The sequence below is a fragment of the Excalfactoria chinensis genome, chromosome 1, assembly GCF_039878825.1.
Source record: "Excalfactoria chinensis isolate bCotChi1 chromosome 1, bCotChi1.hap2, whole genome shotgun sequence".
In the NCBI taxonomy this organism is placed as follows: domain Eukaryota; kingdom Metazoa; phylum Chordata; class Aves; order Galliformes; family Phasianidae; genus Excalfactoria; species Excalfactoria chinensis.
Genome location: NC_092825.1, coordinates 124,299,660 through 124,320,615, shown reverse-complemented (window position 1 = coordinate 124,320,615; position 20,956 = coordinate 124,299,660). Strand labels below are relative to the sequence as shown.

General features: G+C 37.5%; 1 protein-coding gene across 1 annotated transcript in view; it reads right to left on the bottom strand.

Moving 5' to 3' along the window:
• GABRB3 (gamma-aminobutyric acid type A receptor subunit beta3) overlaps positions 1-20,956 on the bottom strand; it is a 109,320-nt gene that overhangs the window by 7,865 nt on the left and 80,499 nt on the right. The window contains exons 5-8 of the mRNA XM_072335237.1: positions 16,967-17,049; positions 15,741-15,878; positions 10,406-10,558; positions 5,636-5,880 (exon numbers count right to left, since the gene is read on the bottom strand). Of these exons, the coding sequence (XP_072191338.1) occupies positions 5,636-5,880; positions 10,406-10,558; positions 15,741-15,878; positions 16,967-17,049 (619 nt within the window). The remainder of the gene's footprint in view (positions 1-5,635; positions 5,881-10,405; positions 10,559-15,740; positions 15,879-16,966; positions 17,050-20,956) is intronic.

Genomic DNA, 20,956 nt, shown 5'->3' with positions numbered 1-20,956 from the left:
AGAGCTGGTTGTTCCCATTGTCTCCCAGCGAGTCCACAAAGGTAGATGAAAACAGCTTAGTGCCAAATCATTAATCAATTCCCTACTGAATAAGCATGGATCTAAATATGCAAAACTGATACTCTTATTAAATTAAACACCATTCCTCCCACCTTTGAACAATTACAGCTCTTGTACCAGAAGGTGAATGGCACTCACATAACTCCATTTGGAAGCTGAGAAACATGAAATGCAGTGAGACATATAATACACTGAAAAACAGATTCATTTTTGTAGGTTCACCATTTCTTAGCAATGTGGCGGTAGGCCTCTTCACCCATGTAACCAGTGACAGCATGAGAGGTAATGAGAGTCAAGCTGCATCAGGAGAAGTTCAGGTTGGATATTAGGAAAACTTTCTTCTGAGTAGGAGTGGTGCTGCAGTGGCACAGGCTGCCCAGGGAGGTGGTGCAGTCACCGTCCCTGGAGGTGTTCATGAACCGTCTGGATGTGGCACTGAAGGACGTGGGCAGTGGGCATGGTGGGGGTGGGCTGGTGGTTGGACTGGGTGATCTGAGAGGTCCTTTCCAATCTTAATGATTCTATGATTCTGTGATTAAACTAAACATATTACATGGCAAATTAAGAAAATCCAAAAAATTTAACAGCCATATGTCATCACACAAGAATGCAATAACTGAAGTTAAAAGAGGAAAATTAGCAGAAGGCTCACGAAGAAACTGGTCTTACTCTTGCACGAACTCTGCTTCACCTATAGGCTCAATTAGGATAATACGTTGTAGATTTGAAACTTCTTTCACACCTGGAAAACCCACCGTTTACTTCTTACCTCTAGGCAACAACATACTGACTTGTTTAGATGCTAAATTTTATGTTTTAAAATAGATGAATGAAAAGAGCTGCTATTAAACATCTTCCACTAATTAAGATTCTTGGAAAACTTCAGTTTTAACGTCAGTTTGAAAACACTTAACTAGGGTCAGGAAACTATGAAACATACTTGATTTATTGTGAGACAGCATTTGAATTACTTCAAGTTCATTTAGTTCTCTGTTTAATATTCCATCAATTTTACTCCTTCTGTTCTTCCTCATAAGTCTTTCACTCTACTACCCAAAAATAAACAGTGGAAGCATTTTGCTTAAACCCCATAGGTACATTTAGGAGTTCATCAATCCCAAATTTTTAAATACTGTGTAAATATTTTCCATTATATGAAGCAATATAAATGCAAATGGTGGGTTTAAATAACAGGAAGAAAAGCTGTCTCTTTATCAGTCTTGCACTATTTTACATCAAAATTACCATTCAATAACGTTACCCCACAAAATAGATCTCCTCTTAAAACTATAAAATAGAAATTACTTCTGCTAAGTAATTGTAATCTAGCTACCTGATTGTCACCTGGTCTGGCTGGTGCAAGCACAAGGGGTACACTACAGCTTTCACCTTCTTTAGTTATGTGTGAATGACTTTCTAACATGTCAGAGACCAGGCTGACCTGAGTGCTGTCTGTGTCTCAAGCAGTGCTAATTGACTACATTATGCCTCAGACATTTTAAAAAACATTTAAACTGCAAGCACAGTTGAGTTGTTGAGTATTCTCACTGAGTCTAAAGTTGGTACCTTACTACTTTAATAAAATTTCTTATATTAATTAAGAAAATGAAAGTAAGTTAATGAAAGAGACAGTCATGTTGCTGTCAACACAGATGAAACTAGGGTAGCCAGCAGAACTGGGAAGATGGAAAGAACTTGAAAATAAAAGAAATTATGAAGAACAAGAAAAGCTAGAAAGTTGCATTCCAATATTACTAATAATCAAGTAAGGATGGAGTTTATCCTTGTTGTATTTGAACTAGGTTTGTACACACACGATCCCTCAATGCACAATGAATGTCATAAACACTACAGAACTAGGGCTCTTCTCACAGGAACTGTGTTTCTCACCCTTGAGAGATATTTTTCAAAACTTGGCACCTACTCATCACACTCACGCTTCAAAAATATCCCACTCTTCAAAACAGCACCAAAAAAAAAAAAAAAAAAAAAAAAAAAAAAAAAAAAAAAAAATCCAGAAAAGATGAAGATGCACAGGAGAATACTGCCAGTTTTGCTATTCTCATATTTCCCAATTTAGACTGAGTGATAATTCTACCGTAGGAGCCAAGACACTCATTCTCAGAAGAAAATCCCACTTGTGAGAACAGTTGCTACCATTCATGAAGCTTTAAAAGCAATAAGTAGATGTAAAGTGGCCTCAGCCTTCATTCTCAGTAATGATGGGCAGCATTGCCTTGGCCAACAATCAGAGTCCAAACTGGGAACCTCTGGAGCTAAAAAGCCATGCAGAAACTGCTGGCTATAAAGGCCTTTTTACAAAGGGTTTTGTATTATTTTGTTCAAAGAAAACTATTCCCATATGTCTGACAGCCACAGGGGGTTGAAGCTTGAATGAGCTTGTGTGATAGCTAGCCTCCTGATTGATACCTCCAGGCTGAACTTTCGGTCCCACCAAACTGAAAACATAAATTGCCACAGCATGAGCTAAGAAGAAGTATTTTTAGCAGGGGACTGTAACAAATCATAACCTCTGTGGATTGGCCCAGAAGGAGCAATGTCCAAAACACACGCTCACCAGCTGATTATGCCAGTAGCCTCTATCACAAGAGAAAACAAAAAGTGAGAACGGGATTGCCTTAGAGCTCTCTCATGCTGATTTAGTTGTAAATTAGGCTGTATCTGAGCCTTATTTAAAAGAAACAATTTATGTAGTAAAACTGAAAATGCACAGAGAGCTACAAATGAAGCCTGAATCTGCCAACAGAAACAAGATAAACAGCATTGATCCATAACAATAGTGATCAATTTTCAAAGGAAAACAGGCCACCTGCTTTAACAGGCCATCTATTCTTTGCTGTCAATTTTTTCCACAAACAGAAGACTTTAATTTAGGCACTGATATCATAGGCAGAGAGAACTTTTATGAAAAATCTAGACCCAGTTCTTCCTAGAGTTTGTTCTTAAATATGAACAAATTGATTGAGGTTTCTAAGAAACAGTTTTCAGAAGTCTACTACTAGTCTATCATTTTTTTTATTTCTGTGATTGTTTATTTGTTTGTTTTTTCCCAAGTCCCCTGAGCTAGGAGTCTAAATCAATGGCAGAGAGCTCATTCAAGCAAATGCAATGACTAAACCAAAACAGAAAGACAGATCAATTCACTGTGGCAGTCTTAGAGACAAACTAAAAGTAATGTCTTTTTCCAGTTTTATATCTAACACCTTTTCAACCTCTGTTCACACATTTGTACAGTCACCACATAGTAGGTGTAGTGACAGAAGGTGCTGACAGTTGAGCCCTTCCCAGGACATCCATCCTAGCTCTAAAGCAAGAAGCAAGTAAGTGCTAAGTAGCAATTATTTCCATCACATTCACCAATTTTCAAGACTCAGTGAATCTGAAGTTTGAACTCAATGTCTCTTCAGTGCCCCTGGAAGAGGTCTGAGTCAAGTTTGCAAAGCTTTCAGGTAGTCTTCCTTGGCAAACTCCAGCATGACCACCTGTCTGCCTACGTTGTTGGATGCCTATACAGCATAGTATCTTGTGGACATAATTCAGAACTGTGGAAGCTGTGTTCCTGCTTCAGGGTTGTGAACTCTGACTATCCTAATAAATTTTGTTCAATATATATTTTACCTGTGCTGCAAATCCGAAAAACAATGGGAAGTCTGATCTGCTCCAAGCAATCTCTTCTGCCTTGGATTTGTTAGTGTTTTATCAAAGGAGAAATTGAGAGCAGATATTCTATATTTGCTGAATGTGCATTTTCCACCTATTTCTTATTCCAAAGGAAGACTTCTGACCAGATCTATTTACTGTCATTTCTGAGCATACATTGGCACTACTTCTCTTAAGACACTGAATTCAGCAACTGTAGTAAAGCTCTGTTGACTTCACCAGTTGAAGCTGACTACACTTCATTATTTATCATGGATGTGTTTAAATAGCAAATATTCACAGACAGCACGAAGTAGAAGTATACAGAGTTCCCTTTCACATCTGGAATTCCAAGTGACAAAGCAGCATACTGCTCTTTCAGTTCTGCCGTGCTGCTGCTGTCTTACATTCAGTTCATGCTTGGCCAATATTAATCCAGCAAAAAATTCAGAACAGCACAAAGTATTTGTTTAGGATGGTTCAGAAAGAAAAGAAAAGATCCTAAGTTAAAAGTGAGATAGAAATGTTGATGCATAAGGTCTGGTATATAAAATGATGTGATGTGGGTATTAAAAAAAAAAAAAAAACACAATACCTTTTTGTTCATTTAGGAACTTACACTGCTTCTGACAATACAGACTAATTGAACTCTTTATTGAAGAACAGTCAGGCATTGGACGGTATTGAGTGCATAATGAATTCTATAAATCATTTAAATGGATGAGATTCACTGGATGGTTTTCATTGGGAAAACAGAACCTTAGGGCATACATCTGCATCACCTGCTTGCAGCAAAAATCTTCTCTATTGCTTTCAGTTGTGATATTCTTTTCTTCTTCCATTACCTTTCTTATTATTATCACTACTTATTTTTCCAGGAAAGGGAATTCAATCTTCCTGCTAGCTTAGTCCTAAGCAATGCTGCCAACTGTGATGAGATCTTGGTTCCATAATAGAAAGAACAAAAATGAATTTATTGCTTCAAAAAGTATTTCACATGTATGAATGTCAATAATTACGTGGAGTTCTGCATTACAGTTATTATGGCAGACAGGATCACTAGAATCATAAAATACAGCTTGAAATTACTTTATGATACCAGTATTTAATAAATAGGTAGCATTTTTGTCACAGCGAACTCTTCTAATCTATAGCTAATAGAAAAAATAAACTACAGCCTTACTCAACAGAAATGAATGAAAAAAGCCTCAGTGGGAGCATTTCAGCCAAAATAGTATGTTCTATTGGAACTGAAAGTTTGTTAATATCATATAGTGTTGGATATCTCGACTTTTTATTTCAAATGAGAAAAAGGGATATTTGGTGCACAGAGTAATACTTACGGGAAGGAAATGGGATGGAGTGTAATCAGCACTGACCATAGCAATACTATGATTCAGAAAGCCATCTGAAAGTTTCTCTGGGAAACATAATTTTCTGCTGGCCTTCGCTAGCAGTAGATGATAGTGCTACACACAGTGTTTCAGCTCTGCTGATCAATTAGTTAGCATGAACAGGACTAACCCTTTATCTGGTGGTCACTCCCATTCTAAATGCATCTGCTTGAAAGGAAGTGAGAAAAAGTATGCTCAGATTCTGGATTCCCTTGCATGAATACAAATTAAACTGTACTTGATTTAAGCATATAAGGGCCTTTGTAGGTCTGGGCCTTTAGTTTCAAGCTAGCTGTGGTAGCACTGTTCTTCTTACAGTTTCTTGTCATACAGTTCATAATCACTTAGATTTCTGCACGCTTAAGTATATTCTTCCTTGTAGGTAACTGAATACAAAAATGATGAAGTTTGACAACAAAATGGATATGTGGTTGGTGATGGCTTAACACAGATTTTTGTTTATTCCATACAGTTAGCATTTGTAATAAAAGAAAGAAGAGACTAGATATAAAGTATCCTACCCGGCTGCCTTCAAACCTTGAGCGATCGTTGTTTGCCTTTGCTGTTTTTTCCGCGAGTTTCTTCTGCCTTTGAGGGCCTTTTCCAAAGAAAATGTAGTTGACAAAGGCATATTCAAGTAAGGCCAAGAAGACGAATACAAAGCAGCCCATAAGATACATGTCAATGGCTTTAACGTAGGGAATTTTAGGCAAAGTCTCTCGCAGGTGCGTGTTGATTGTTGTCATAGTCAGCACGGTTGTAATTCCTAGACAAAGAAATAAAAGAGCACATATCTTACATATCCTTAGTGGATAATGCTTTCATTTTGTTTTCCTTTTTGGCCAAATTTCCCTTGTCAGTGCAAAGAAGCTTAAAAATTTGTGAAAGCAGTCTCTCAGGTGACAACACTACAAATGAAAGCAAAATTAAAGCTTGATGTATTACTCTTCTGTGACAACATTTTCTTCTATAGCTAGGGGAAATAGCCAACAAGGGTCCCTGTTGCCACCAAAGTGAATTAATATAGCTTCAGAAAAGCCACTGTAGTTGTACTGAGAATCTCTTTGGGATGAACAAATTGACCTGTAACAGGAGGGAAAACATTCTGCAAAACACTAAACTGTATGCTCTTCGAGCTCTGCACTAGCCACCAACACCAGAGACAATTTTTTAAAGCAATAACAGAACTAATTAGGGATCTGGATAGATAAAACCATGTGAACAAATTAAAGCAGAGGGACTGTAAAGACATTTATCATTCAGAGCTGAATTTCTAAGAATTAAGCATTTGATTGAAGGGTCCCTCTGGTATAAGACAGAGAGAGCAAGGCACCACTCTAGAACAGTTCATCCCATCTACTTTAGACACCTGTTTCAGAATCAGACAATGTAGCCAACTCATGAAGAGGTGAGAGCCCTGGTTTTAGATCAGTAGTCTGATTTCTACATGGCTAGCCAGAAGTGAGATGAGCAGTGAGAGAGAGATAGGTACATGGATTTGAGGAAAAAACCAGCCAAGAAAGGAGAGAAGCATATTTATAGTGTTCTACTGGAAATTAATGAAATACCCAGAATATCTATTAGGTACGTCAAATACTCATTTATTTGAAGATGGACATAGCACCTGAGATATATTACCAGACCACTGTTTTGAAAGCCCAGTAAGAAAAGCAAATTTGTTGTCCATCTGCTTGAATTCACAAGAAATTGCAGGTTCTGTATCTGGAAATTTTATGGGAATCAAAAATCACAGAAGGCTGAAAACACTGATTTTTGGTATAAGTTCACATTGGTAAAAGAGGCAAACCATTTTAATAGATCCCCTCCCATTACTATTTTATTCTGATTTTATAATTACTCCTTTAGTAGCCAATAAAATGCAGGCAGAACAAAAATAAACAACAAAGATACTGGCATATTACAAATCACAGTTTCTTTTACCAGAAGAGACAGAAATAAAGACAAATATAAACAAGACAAATATAACTCAAAATCAAGCTGTTGGTGTAAGCAGTGTTACCCCAAGGAATTGCAGTAACCTACAAGGTTCTATAATATATTATTATTTTCTATATATGCATTTAATAGATTAGTATCATGCACATTTTCCTCTCCACTGTGAAAAAAAGTTTGTTTTGATGTCAGATGTTTCATTGCTTGAAATACAGTGGATATAGGGAGCTTACAAGCAGGAGGAAGACTGACTTCTTATGTGGTCTGATAATGACAGGACAAGGGGGTCAAGTTTTAAATTAAAAGGGGAGAGATTTAATTTAAATCTTAGGACAAAATTTTTTACTTAGAGGGTGGTGAGGCACTGACACAGGCTGCCCAGTGAGGTTGTTGATGCTCCACGCCTTAAAGTGTTCAAGACCAGGCTGAATGGGGCTTTTAGCAGCCTGGTCTAGTGGAATGTGTCCCTGCCAAAGGCAGGTGGTTGGAACAGGAAAGGCATTGAGGTCCCTTACAACTCAAGCCATTCTATGATATTCTGTGATATTCAGCCCAGGCTTATTTAAAGATTGTATTTTGTGTAACACACCTAACTCACAGTAAAATGAAGACAACAACTGATACATTGGGATTATTTTTAAAGACATTTTACCAAGGTCTGTGGTAATCCAGCACATGGATTGGGTGAGAAGTCTAGAGGATGGCTGTAAACACTATCACATATTTGCAGCCCAAGAGATTTCTCTAGACTGAATTACCTTCTTCCCTTGTAGGATTACATCCAATTGCTTCCCATAAGGATTCTGAAAATTACCTAAGATAAAACTGAATCTTATATCAGAAATCCCACAAATTCCAATTTTAATACACTCTTGACATTGCACCGTCATCTCACAAATGTTTACCAAAGCCTTGATCAACAAGCAATTCAAAAGCACACACAGATGAGTAATTAATACCCACATTTTTAGTGTCTGTTCCCAGCTGTTGTCTAGATTGCAGAAATAATTCCTTAAACACCACATGGAGAGTTTTAGAAGCTCTTTGAGAGAGCCAGAAGATAAAGCACAATGAATAGTAGGGCGGTCACCACTAATTTAAAGGAAATACATCTCCTGGCACAACATCCATGGCACCCTGCAGGCAATGCCAATAGTGACATGGACTCAAAATCCCCTTTCTGAAGATCGATAATTTACTTTAATACACAGCTGGAGGAGGAGCAGCTGACGTTCACCTACCCAAATAAGACAATCACATGATTACAGCCTATGTCAAGAGAGAACTCTAAGATTACTTTTACTTCATTCAGAGGAATTAATTCATGAACTTCTAAGGCTGAGTATCAACAACTCAGAGTTTTGAGCAGCCGTGCCTCAGATTTGATGGTTTTGAATATACTCTTGAGATCAGCCATGGATCAGCCTCTGTTTGCAGTGTCTATTGCCCAGAGTCTGTGGAATGAGCTACCCTTCGTTATGTGCCTGGGTTTCTTTTGTTGAGGAAACTTTTTGGTTCAGTACAGAACCAAGTTACATATGTCCAAAGGTGCAGACACTGCCTTTAGACTTCAATATAATTTCTTTTCAGTTTCAAGCTCATAAAAATGGCTACACAAAAGAACAAAGGATTAGGCCCATGGTACTGAACTTTATTATACAAATATCAGATGATACAAGATATAATCATCAAGGCACTAATTGTGTTCTGAGAAAAACCTATTAGATGGATTGTCATTCTCTCAAAATTACTTTCTATCATTTGGAAATAGAACACCTGAGCTCTTGAGCTTGTTTTGAATGTATTCTCTGACTTCTGTTGAAATATTTCTGTTATCATAGTATATTACTTGATCAACTGGGACCTCTTGTGCTACAGACAAATAGACCACATGAGATGTCTTTTCCCTTATATGAGAAAAAAAAAAAAAAAAAGTGTGAAACTGTTACAGGAAAGAATAGAATGTCACTGGGTTTGGTAACTTCTGTCTAACCATTTGTTCATTGCAGTTCTGGCCATCATTTAAAATTCAGATGCTGACTGATGTATTCAAGTGTTTTCCTAATTCTGTCATATCTCCAGGGTGGATCTTAGGTATCAATAGTTAATTTATGAATACAACAGAGCTGTTTGGTCTCTACACTCCATCTCCCATGAAGCTGCAATATGCTGAACATGCACTGGCTATTCAGTGGTAATGCCAGACTCTGTCATGTATACTACACACATATCCACCAACTAATCCACTTAATATGTAAAAATATTGTATCTATACAGTAACTGCATCTAGTATAACATATTTTCAGTCATAAAAGTTCAGATGCTAGGAAGTTATGCAAAGTACATAGACAAAGGTATAATTGCAGCTGACCTCCTTCTATATATTGGATATTGGGTGATAATGTGTACAGAGACAAGGTATCCTATGGATATGTCTTGGAGTATTGGTTTGCTGTGGTATATAAGAAAATAATGGAGCTAGGGAATATGCTCCAGTTTTCAGAAGAGAAGAAAGTACAGGAAAAGTTATATAGCATGGGCCAAGTGTTAAGTTTTGAGTAAGAATGCATATGCCAGAGGAAGACAGACTTCAAGACAGGATTTGGGATGAGATAAGATGCAGGAGTTACCGTAAGGATTATTTATGGATCCATTTGATCTTGTCTATAGTTATCTATGTTTCTGTAACAAAGGAAATACTTCATGTGAAATATTTTGAAGATAGCCTCCCTTATCTACAGGATACTTTAATCTGAAAAGGTCTTGGACTAGGATGACCACCCTGTGCTAAATCCGTGTTTTTCCGCCGTGAGGTAAATGGCACTATAAGCTGTCATAAAAATGCACTCAGCGCACTGTACATTCTGAGGGTGAGACAGGATGTCATGGTCCATAGCTGATGTGTCCCTGTGCTCTGAACTAGCACATGGTTCTTGAGGTCCCTTCCTGCCACTATCATTTAAAGCAGTCAGGACCTCAGGTGGAGGCCTGGAGTCACACTTGTCTTCCCACACTGGCCTTGACTAAAAGCCCACGCTGAAGCCCTTAGTATATGATTCTGGAGCTGGTCCCCTTGCTGAAGTTACTGACAACAACATTAAATTTGATGAAAACAAGTCTGGGATCCATATGAGCAGCTCATGTCAGGGATTTAATAGTAGATACGTTCTTGCATGCAGGGGAAAACTTATCACTTTTGAGGCAATATTGAATGACATGATTTTGACGTAAATGATTTTGGAATATCAAAACACTGACAACATGTTGCAGTCTTTAACAACTTCCAAAGGCTATGTTCAGTCTGACATTTTAATATCCCACTCAATCTCAGCACATACCAAGGGCAACTCTTGCTGCTGATGCATCATAATTGATCCAGAATGACACCCATGATAAAATGGTAATCAGTATGGAGGGCATGTAGGTTTGAAGAATAAAGTATCCAATATTTCTCTTCAATCTAAAGCTTAGTGAGAGTCTTGGATAGGCACCTAAGAGAAAGGAAGGAAAAACAGTGTTATTTATGCTGAAGCAAAGACGCTTGCAGATACTTCAGTTTCCGTAGAAACTAAAGCATACGCATTTTATGGGGTACTATGACATCTGCAGAACAGTAGGGAAAATGCCTTCACTGTATTACTGGTTGGTATTAAAAGAAAACTTACAGAGAATATAGTGATATCCAAGCAATTTGTATTTGGGAAGAAAAAAGTAAGTTATTCTAAATTACTGAACAGATGGATAAGCACTGGTGAGTTTTCAAAGACAGATGCTTAGGTCACCATGTAAAATGCTTATCTAAATATACAATTTCAAGTCTTAAATATGCATAGTTTGGTATTTACGTGGAAGAGTTGTTCTTGATATGGTACCCCTTAATTACATCTGAACTGTGAGAAACATGCTACCTGTGGTGTTGAAAATATAATGAATCCAAGTGAATGAAGACCTTCAGATTACTTCCAAAGTTCTCTCAAATCAACTAAGGCTGAACAGAATTTTTCTTCAAAAAATATTTTAATAAAAAATAACATGTATATGTATATATGTATATGATATACACAGGATTCACATATTACAGAATCATTATATATTGTTTCAACCAAAATAAATGATGAAATAATGAATAATCTCAATGTTAGTTTTTAGAAAACAAACAAGTATTATATTATTTTAGTTTCAAATTGGGGTACTTTAAAATTAGCCGCAGTCTAACTGAATATAGTTGATATACTTACAATGCCCAGACATTAAAAAAAGCACAGTGGCTTCTTTTACCAAAAGCAAACAGAATAGAATCTGGGAGCAGCTGAACAAGAAAAAGATATGTATTCACACAACAACAGCTCCATGTCATCATTTTTTCTGTTACTAGTCTTAGATATGACACTTCTAATAGCTCACCTAAAAGCTCTAGTTAAAACCAACAGTGGAGAAAAATATTTCTAAACATACAAAGGCCCTGTTCTTATTCTTAGAACAAATTCTACCCATGCTGCTGCAAACGTATGCAAGATGTGATAGGAATAAATCGGAATTTACAAACATCTTAAAATTGATATGAACTTATGTTCATTTTTTTTTCATATGAGAAAAAACATTTGCCCATGTATACATGAATGGCCAACAAAGCGAGGTAATCATCCCCCTGTACTTGGCCCTTGTGAAGCCCCATCTGGAGTACTGTGACCAGGTCTGTCACCTCCAACTCAAGGAGGATGTGGAGCTGGTGGAGAGAGTCCAGAGAAGAGCCATAGAAATGATCAGAGGTCTGGAACAACTCTTCTGTGAAGAAAGGTTGAAGGAGTTGTAATTGTTCATGCTGGAGATGACTGGGGATACCTCATGGAGTTTCAGTATTTAAATGCAGCTTATAAACAAGATGGAGAATGACTGATAGAGATAGGACAAGAGGGAATGTTTTTAGAGTAAAAGAAGGGAGATTTAATTTTGGATGTTAAGAGGAAATTTTTGGAGAGTGCTGACGTACTGGCACAAGTTGCCCAGAGAAGTTTGTGGGTGCTCTGGAGGCATTCAAGGCCAGCTTGGATAGGACTTTGAGCAACCCTGTCTAGAGGGACATGTCCCTGTCCATTTCAAGGTCTTTAAGGTCCCTTCCAACCAAAATTTTTCTGTCAATCTAAGAACGATGGATTTCCTGAGAGAGAAAGCAAAAGCAGTGGAAAACTTTGGATTTCTCTTTACCACATCATTGATGGGTAAGTTTTGGGTCATGCAACAGAAAGAATACTAGGGAATTTCCAGGCAGCAGAAGAATTCAAAGAGTATCAAACTTTGCATTTGGTGGATACAACATAGCACCATCTTCTTGATCAGCAGGTAGGAACTAAGAAGGTTGCTCTAAACTATTTCAAAAAGCAGTTGATGAAGCAATTGACTTGAGCTGCATATATGTGAGCTAGGTGTCTAAGGTTCAATTACATTTACAGGAGAGCCATTTCATCTAGTCAATCTAGTCTAGTCATCTAGTAAATGAAACCTAAAGAATTATTTCACTGACTCCTGAAATAAGCTCCTACTAGGAGACTGATTTTGTCTTCAGTCTGCAGACTATATTCCCATTGATTAGATTCCCATCAACTGTAATAGGAGTTTAGACATCTAATTCAAATGCAGACACTGAAATTAATTATATTCACCTTAAACCAGATCAAAAAGAATCCCAGCCTTGCAAGTTTCAGAGTAGGTTCAAGGCAGTTTGTGGCTCCTGGGTAGTCTAATCAACAGTCTTGCTAGCATCACAGTCACTTAATGGAGCTGACACTTTGCTTGGTTTCACAGAGGCAAATAGAACATCATGCTGTTTTGTGATGCTTTTCCAGGCTCAACATTTATTGGGAGGTCTGGATCTCAGGAAATTTCAGAATTAATCTTTGTGTAGTTCAAGCCTCATTTTCAGATACCACGCAGCTAGGGTTCTCCTTTATGTAGCTCTCACAGAAACTATGATAGTTTGTATTACTTTCCCCTTAATTACTTTTATGCCTTCACGGATGATTTAGTGGCCCTATCTCCAGACTGACATCCCTAGTATCCTATCTCCAGCAAACAATCCACAGGAAAGGAATCTGTGGAGAAACAAACAAACAAATAAAACCCTAAAAGAAGGAAAACTGCTGTGAAGCTGTTTATTTACCCCTCCTTACAAGAAGGCTAAAGCTCAATGAACAGGATGGGTCATAACCTACACAAAACAAAAATTGCAAGTGGTTCAACTGCTTGTATAGAGGTGTCTAATGTCATCTTAGATATCTCCTATGACATTCAGCTCTATGACATGAGTGTTGTAGGCGTTAGCAAGGATTCGGGTTGTGACATAGAGACATGAGTCTATGGCATTCAGCAGATACTAGGATTGTCAAGCCAGACTTTTCTTCTTTACAGCAATTTAAATACTACTTCCTCTTAATTCCATCACAGATAAAGAGAACAGGTTATTCCTTCTGTCTTTGTAGGTATTTTCTAGACACATAAAGACTCAATTGCTATCAAGTATTCCCTTTGTTTTTCAAAATACTTGACCATAACCGAACCTCTTGTAGTCTCACATACTACATTTTCTACACTTCCAGTCATTCTTATTAATCTTCCCCAGGCTTCTGTTGTACCCCAGCTTTCTTGAAGAATCCTACCAAAAACAGTCAGCTCAGGCCTTAGCAATGCATGTCAGACTCCACATAAGGATGGGCTTTTATTTTTCCCCACCAAAAAGATCTTGCTGGCTCAGGTTCAGTCTGAGATCAGCAGTAGGCCTTAGACTTCCAAGCAGATAACTCTAGTCATACCAGGCATTTTGTAGCCTGAATCTGGATAGGAATAATTAGTTGCATAGGTGTTATATCTCAAAGCCATAACATTCCAAGTCTAAGAGATTTTCTACAAAAATATACAAATCAGAACACAGGAATTTTGGTCTTTAGAAGAAATTTGAAAGTGTTAACTTTATCTGTCAGATTCACTGGAATGTTTCAGATTTAGTATCAGAATTAGGCACGATGTTCTGAGAAACAAATGTGCTGATTCCTTTCAATGGAAATTTTTGACACGAAAGATCACAATTAATGAAGTTTTTAAATAATGTCCTAAACCAAAACAACAGTAGATGTAGTATTCTAACTTCATCAGTGACAAAAATTATATGCTTCAGAAAATGGTACAAGAAGCACAGGGTAATCTGTTCTTCATGATTGTCTCCTCTTACTCCCTAATGTCAAGTTGTCTTAAATTCTGAGACATGAGTTTTTTGATCTCCTCCACGAACTTCTTGAGAAGAACTGTTACAAGTGTGAATACCTGGCCAGTTACACAAAAGTCCAGCCATAGTTTTCATTCTCTCAAACATCTGTCTCACAACTATTTGGATTTCTCTTTTTCCTGAATTTAACAAATCTCTTTAATCTCTGAATTACTTAATCATGTCGTTACTGAAACATATCGTACTGAACTAAAAGGTGGCTTCGGACTGTCATAAAAAACTTCCCAGATATAAAGTTCTCAGTATACTTATTGCTGTCCAAAAGGGACATTCTAGAAAAGCATATCCAATCCTGGGGAGGGGCAGATAAACCCTAGGTGCCAAAAGTGACACTGGTTGTAAAAAGCAGCGATTTATGATCAGAGTATCTGTTTACCTTGGGAAAAAGAATAAAATAAAAAAGCCATCAAAAACCAGCCTCCTATTCACAATGATAAACAAAACCAGCAGCAGTTAGAAAAACCCTCATAATAATAGCAATCCCAGCAATGTGTACATTTTGTACTGAAATATAACTCATGTTTCTGTGTACTTTGAAACAGATGCTGTGTCCATAGAGTGGGTGAAGTGATGCTTACAAACATCACAGAACTATGCTTCATTTGTTCTAGTGCACTGGGACAGACAGAAGAGCACATTTCTGTGGTCTGGAGAGGACAGAAAATCTGAAGGTCCCAGTAATGCTCCCAAACTTGCTGAAGGCTTTCTGTGTTGCTTTAATCTTGTCATACACACATAGGAACATTTTCTATGCTGGTATCTAACATTAAATGTCTAAATCAGCACTGCACTTTGTCACCCAAAGAAACCCAATACTGCAAGTTATTGTATTCCATCTTCAAGGAAAAAAAAGAAGCAGGAAACCTAGGGATTACATTTTCATAATTCTATGATTCTATGATTTTAGCATCTTAACAAATATCACAAAAGCATCAGCTATGTACACATTACCATATACCTACCAGTGCAAACAGTGATAAAACAAAACAAAAAAAAACAACATGAATGTAAATTCTCTATACAACAGCAAAACAAACATGCACAGAAAAGCTATAGGAAGGTACTCATAAAAAGTGTGTTTTTTAAATCTAATATGCCATAACATACTTTGGTATGATCAGTAAACTTGTAGGCTACATCTTTTCAACTGATGATTCAGAGGTGAATGACTTAATATTTATTTAGATCATACACGTTTAGGCGTATGGTTAAGTATGACACACACGCACACAAAAGAAAAAGAAAAATGAAACAAGAAATGCTCCAGGCTTTATCAAGTCATTTCTTCAGCCACTCACACAACACAGTTCTAAGATTATATATAACAATGATTAATAAAACAATAATTGTAATAACGAAGAAAATTAAACACTCAGTTGGCAAATGATAATACTTGCCTGTGGCAAAGACAACATTCTTGGACACCAGTCTGTATTCCACAATGGAGAACTGAGGAAGCTCAATCCTTTCCACGCCAGTGACTGCATTATCTCCACCTCTCCAGTAGAACTCTATGTCATCAGTTGTGTAGCCATCTGCAGGCCAAACAGGAGAGCAAGTGAGAGACTACAGCAGACAGGAGCAGAGCTTCAAATACGGCACACGTGGTCTGTCCTTTGAGGCAATGAAAAGAATCCGAACAGCTGGACCAGTGTATGAATTTTTGTTCTAAAATTCTCCTGAAGAGGTGCTGCATTACAGTCTGCACAGGAGTTTGAGGCAAAGCACTGTGGGTTTTTTTTGTTTTTGTTTTTGTTTTTGTTTTTCTTTCTATCACTCTCATATAATTCATACTAGGATTAATGACCCTTATAAAACAGGAAATACCACCCTTCCAGGGATTGCAGGGTACAATCTGTAAAATCACAGATAAGTCTGCTTTAAGACATCATATACATCCAGACTGTGCATATTTACATTGGTAATCATGAGGAAAAAAAGTTGGATTATTCTATCATACAGACAAACATAGCTGGGGCAGATCTTTTCCACTCACACTGAAGGGTGTGAGTCACACTGTTTCCATTAACTTCTGCAGTGGACGACCCCAGCTGAATATAGAGCATGCACTAGCATGCAGTTTCCAGCCAGTAGCATAAACTGAGTAGGAACCCTTGAAGCAGAAACATACATCTGAATATTGCAGTCCTAGGGCATGACTAGGTAGAAAAGTGAGTCTGGTTCTGTGTGGAACAGACCTACAATCCATAAATGGGGCTGATTTAAGAGCCCAGGGGGTCCTGCAGCAAGACCATCCATGCATAAAAAAAAAGCACGCTGAAAGAAAACAATATCACTGTGTTCTCCCTCTTTAAATGAATCTGATTAAAATATGAATGTTCATTCTCTTGTGTTTACAATAAGCATCCAGTCAGTGGCTCTGTTAACTCAGGCTGGAACAACAAATTGCTGCAGTCTGTCCTAGACCTATTTTCCTAGGATGTATCTTTCCATAGAAATGTATGAATCTTTACATTTAAAAGGTTGAATAAATTAACAAAAGTACTGACTATAATTACTTGATTCACACCGTGGTTATAGACACCAGTGCAAATATTCTACATGTGTATAAATGGAAAACCACCCCATGCTAGGTTTTACATGCATCTTTTTATGTACGTACAGCTTTCTATTTCGAGAGTACAGTTCTGTTCATCTAGCGGGTATCTTCTCAAGTCCATCATACAAGCTGCAGTGGTTGTGATTCTGAAATACAAAAATACAAACACCAAATAGAATTGCTATACAGCTTGTAATACTTTTTTTTTTTTTTTTTTTTTAATTGCTCTTTGAAGAGTAGCATTGCCATAATTAAGACGCTGGTCCATGCTTTTACAAGAGAAATTTTTCTCTCAGAGAGTGGTCAGGCACTGGAATGGCTGCCCAGGGAGGTGGTGGAGTCGCTGTCCCTGGCAGTGCTCAAGCAGCATCTGGATGAGGAGCTACAAGATATGGTTTAGTAGCTTGTGGGAGTAATGGTAATGGGAGGACGGTTGGACTGGATGATCTTGTAGGTCCTTTCCAACCTTGTGATTCTGTGATTCTATGATTCTGCAATGAGCAGCAGCTTACAACAACAGCAGATACACTGACCTCAACAGAAATACTCACTGAGACTTATACTCATGTGACCAATCCCTTTGGGGCTCAGTGAATCTATCTGCATATGCAAATATTTCAAAAACCTTTGCTGAGATTAAAGAATATGACTTTATATCAGAAAATACGAAGTGATAAAAGTCTGCCACAAATGTCCAAATTATAAGAGCTGTGTGAGTTACCGATTTATTGGTTCTGTGGCAGCTGGAGAAACAAAGCCTGAAATGTTGCAAAAACATTGCAAGTCCAGCAAAATGCTTTGGTTTAAAGTTCAGTTTATTTCTCCAGCTTTCAAAAGTAAATTAAAAGAGATTTTGCAATGAAACATCATATTGAATTTTAGGTTTCCCCCCAGCTCAGAATACATTTTTGCTTTTTTACTTCCAGTGCTGGCAATTCAGCACACTAATGATGAATTTTCGAACCATTTCACTACTGATGGATCTACATTTTTAATCCAGCTCTTCTATATCAAGAGCATCAGCAACACACACATGCAGAACCAAAAGAACTTATTAAGAGATTCACACGGCATTTGGCATTTCTTTTCAAATTAATGGATTTACATAATTTTACAAACTTTTAGAAAGATAAAGTTATGTGCACTGACTTGTAATTAACCTTCAGTGTATTTCAGAATATTGCTGAATCATAGCCTTCATCATAAGTTTGTGGATCGTCTCTTACCAATATCTTTTTAGTGCCTATATATAAATTTCACATTATTTTCTGGGCCTCATTAGGTCCATTCTTTACTCATCCTTTTCTAATTTAAACAGGGCATGGACCTTGTACACAGATAAATCCTGAACAAATAATATTCTGGTGATAATTTATGCTAATGACACAAAAGGGAAAATGTATTAAATGCTCTACCAAAAGATAGGACTCTAAGTGTAAAGTTTTGTCCATGTGCTTTCTCTGTTTGAAACTTTGTTTCATCCCTCAGGTTCCCAAAATGACAGCCATCTAGTTTGGTAAACTGGTTTAAAAACCAAGGGCAGCATTTGCAGATGAGAGAAGTAGTTAGGTGTTTTTATTCAACACCCACACACTAAAAAGCCCCCACATCTGTTTCTACCATAAATGTCTCATCCAGTTCTCTGAAAAACAGAATAATGCTTATCCTTAGCAGATAGCTTATTTCAGGCAGATAACTTTACATAATATCCATGGGAAGGGAGTTTTAATATCCCCCACAACTATCTCATACTACAATAGAAGTCACACCTCTATGACTGTGGAAGATGATTTTGTAAGAAAGCATTCTAATTTCTTTGCACGTGGAGAGACATTTGTATGGGCACAAAGGCAATGGGTAGGTCAAGCAACAAAAAAATGTTCAGGTATATATTTTCATTTATGTTCCTACCAGCAGACAATGAGAAAGGTATTCACTGGATCATTGTCCCTCACATTCCATGGCCTCTGCGACCGTTGCCCACCCTATGTGCCCTCAGACTGCCCTTATTTTAAGTCCCACGAGCTTTCAAGTACCAGGTATTGTATTACAGGATGATCGCAAATCAACCCACCTCCAGCTGTCTACTGGGATATGCCCTGGCTCTACACAAGAATCTGCACACTCCTGCTCAAGCACCTTTTTACACTACAGCAGAATTTAAGTGTTTAATTTCACAAATAACCAGTTAAAAGCATACAAATAAAAAAGATACAGTTAGATATAGAAAGGAATAGGTTTTGCACATTTACTCAAAGTAATTTGAGTGCTTAGAGGTCCCTTCTGAATGAACTTTCAAGCAACCAAATTTAACTTGCACAAATGCTCAATGAAAACAAATGCTAATTGCTCAAGCTTGTGCATGCTACCAAGAAGGAAAGATTTATTATTTATGGGATGGGATGCTTCCTGACACAGCAGGACAACAACATTTCAAGAAGTCATCATTACAGCAGTGACAAGGAAACAATTACAATCCAGATAAAGATAAAGCTGCACACCGATGCACATATATTTTGTTTGGAAGCAATAAACACAATATATTTTTAATTGCTGAAATTCTCCATTCTGATTACCTGCCCCCTGGATATAGCTTCTCTTATCTTTCCTGCTACTTTATCATAGAATCATCATAGAATCATAGAATTGCCTGGGTTGAAAAGGACCACAATGATCATCTGGTTTCAACCCCTCTGCTATGTGCAGGGTCACCAGCCACCAGACCAGGCTGCCCAGAGCCACATCCAGCCTGGCCTTGAATGCCTCCACGGATGGGGCATCCACAGCTTCCTTGGGTAACCTGTTCCAGTGCGCCACCACCCTCTGTGTGAAACTTGTGAACATCATGTTTTATGTATGGGTGACAACTACATGATACCTTCCATATAAAATAAATACATTCCTTCACTCCTTTTGTTTATTAACATTATACTGGCTGAGAACAAGAAGTCTACATATGACAAGCATACAAGCAGTGGAAAAGACTGCTTTTAATCATCAGTCTATAACACCATTGTTTCTGTTTTGGTCTATTATGGAAAAAGCCACTGTAAGTTTGTCTTCTGTTCTGAACAAGGTGGGAAAAAGTTAGTATGATGCTCAAAGAAATTCCCCATAAAAAAAGTTATATTCCAAAAGTCTACAGTCCCATTCCCTCATCTTCATAGACTTTTGCTGCAGTATCAAACTACTTTTTTTCTGAAGCAGACATGAAACTTGGATAACTGAAGGTCAGGCATTTCAAATATATGATAAATTCCACATTATTCAGAAGAGAATGCATAGCCCTTGTGGCCTATGGATCACTTCTGCTACATTTCTTTTGAGGAAGTGCTTTGCTCTGTGGATATTCTATAATTGGTTGCAACCCTCCAAAATTTCCTCTATTATTTTCAGTGACCCCATATTTTGTGGCACATAAAACTTCAGCTTCTGGTCTCAGCTCACAGGATGAATCACTGTCTGCAGACTGCACCTTGAGACCAAGGCCACTGGGATGCTCTCAAGCCACAATGCAAGAAGATAAGCTAGTGGTAGAGCAACATAAAACTCGGCTCTTTAGATTAGGAGTGCTAAGGGTTAGATATTTTCTTCCATCTGATCAAAGTGTTCTTTATTTTGCCAAGATTTAATTTAATTGTTGCTCTTGTTTGAAATATAAAACACTGTAATGTTGAACCCTGTTTGAAAAATTTGCTGAAGGTACAGAGTGTCATGGTCTTAACAGTGACCGAATCCATTTAATCAGAACTGTTTGTAGCTTTCTTTTTCTTTGTAGAGAATGTATGCAAACACATTCAAACTTACTGCCTCTATTTTGAGCAAAATACTCAGGTTTACAATTAATATTTGCCTTTCTGTTTCATGTAGCCACTGGGCTTTTCAGACATGGCATCTCTACATAAACAGATAAAACCTGACTGAGGATGCTTCTGGCAAAATTAAGAAACATTGACTGTGTCATTTATTTTCTACAGGCATCTTTCTGAGTTGCAGGAAAGGTTACATAATATGCTGCACACTGTTTGTAATAACCTTGTACCAGGAAACAAA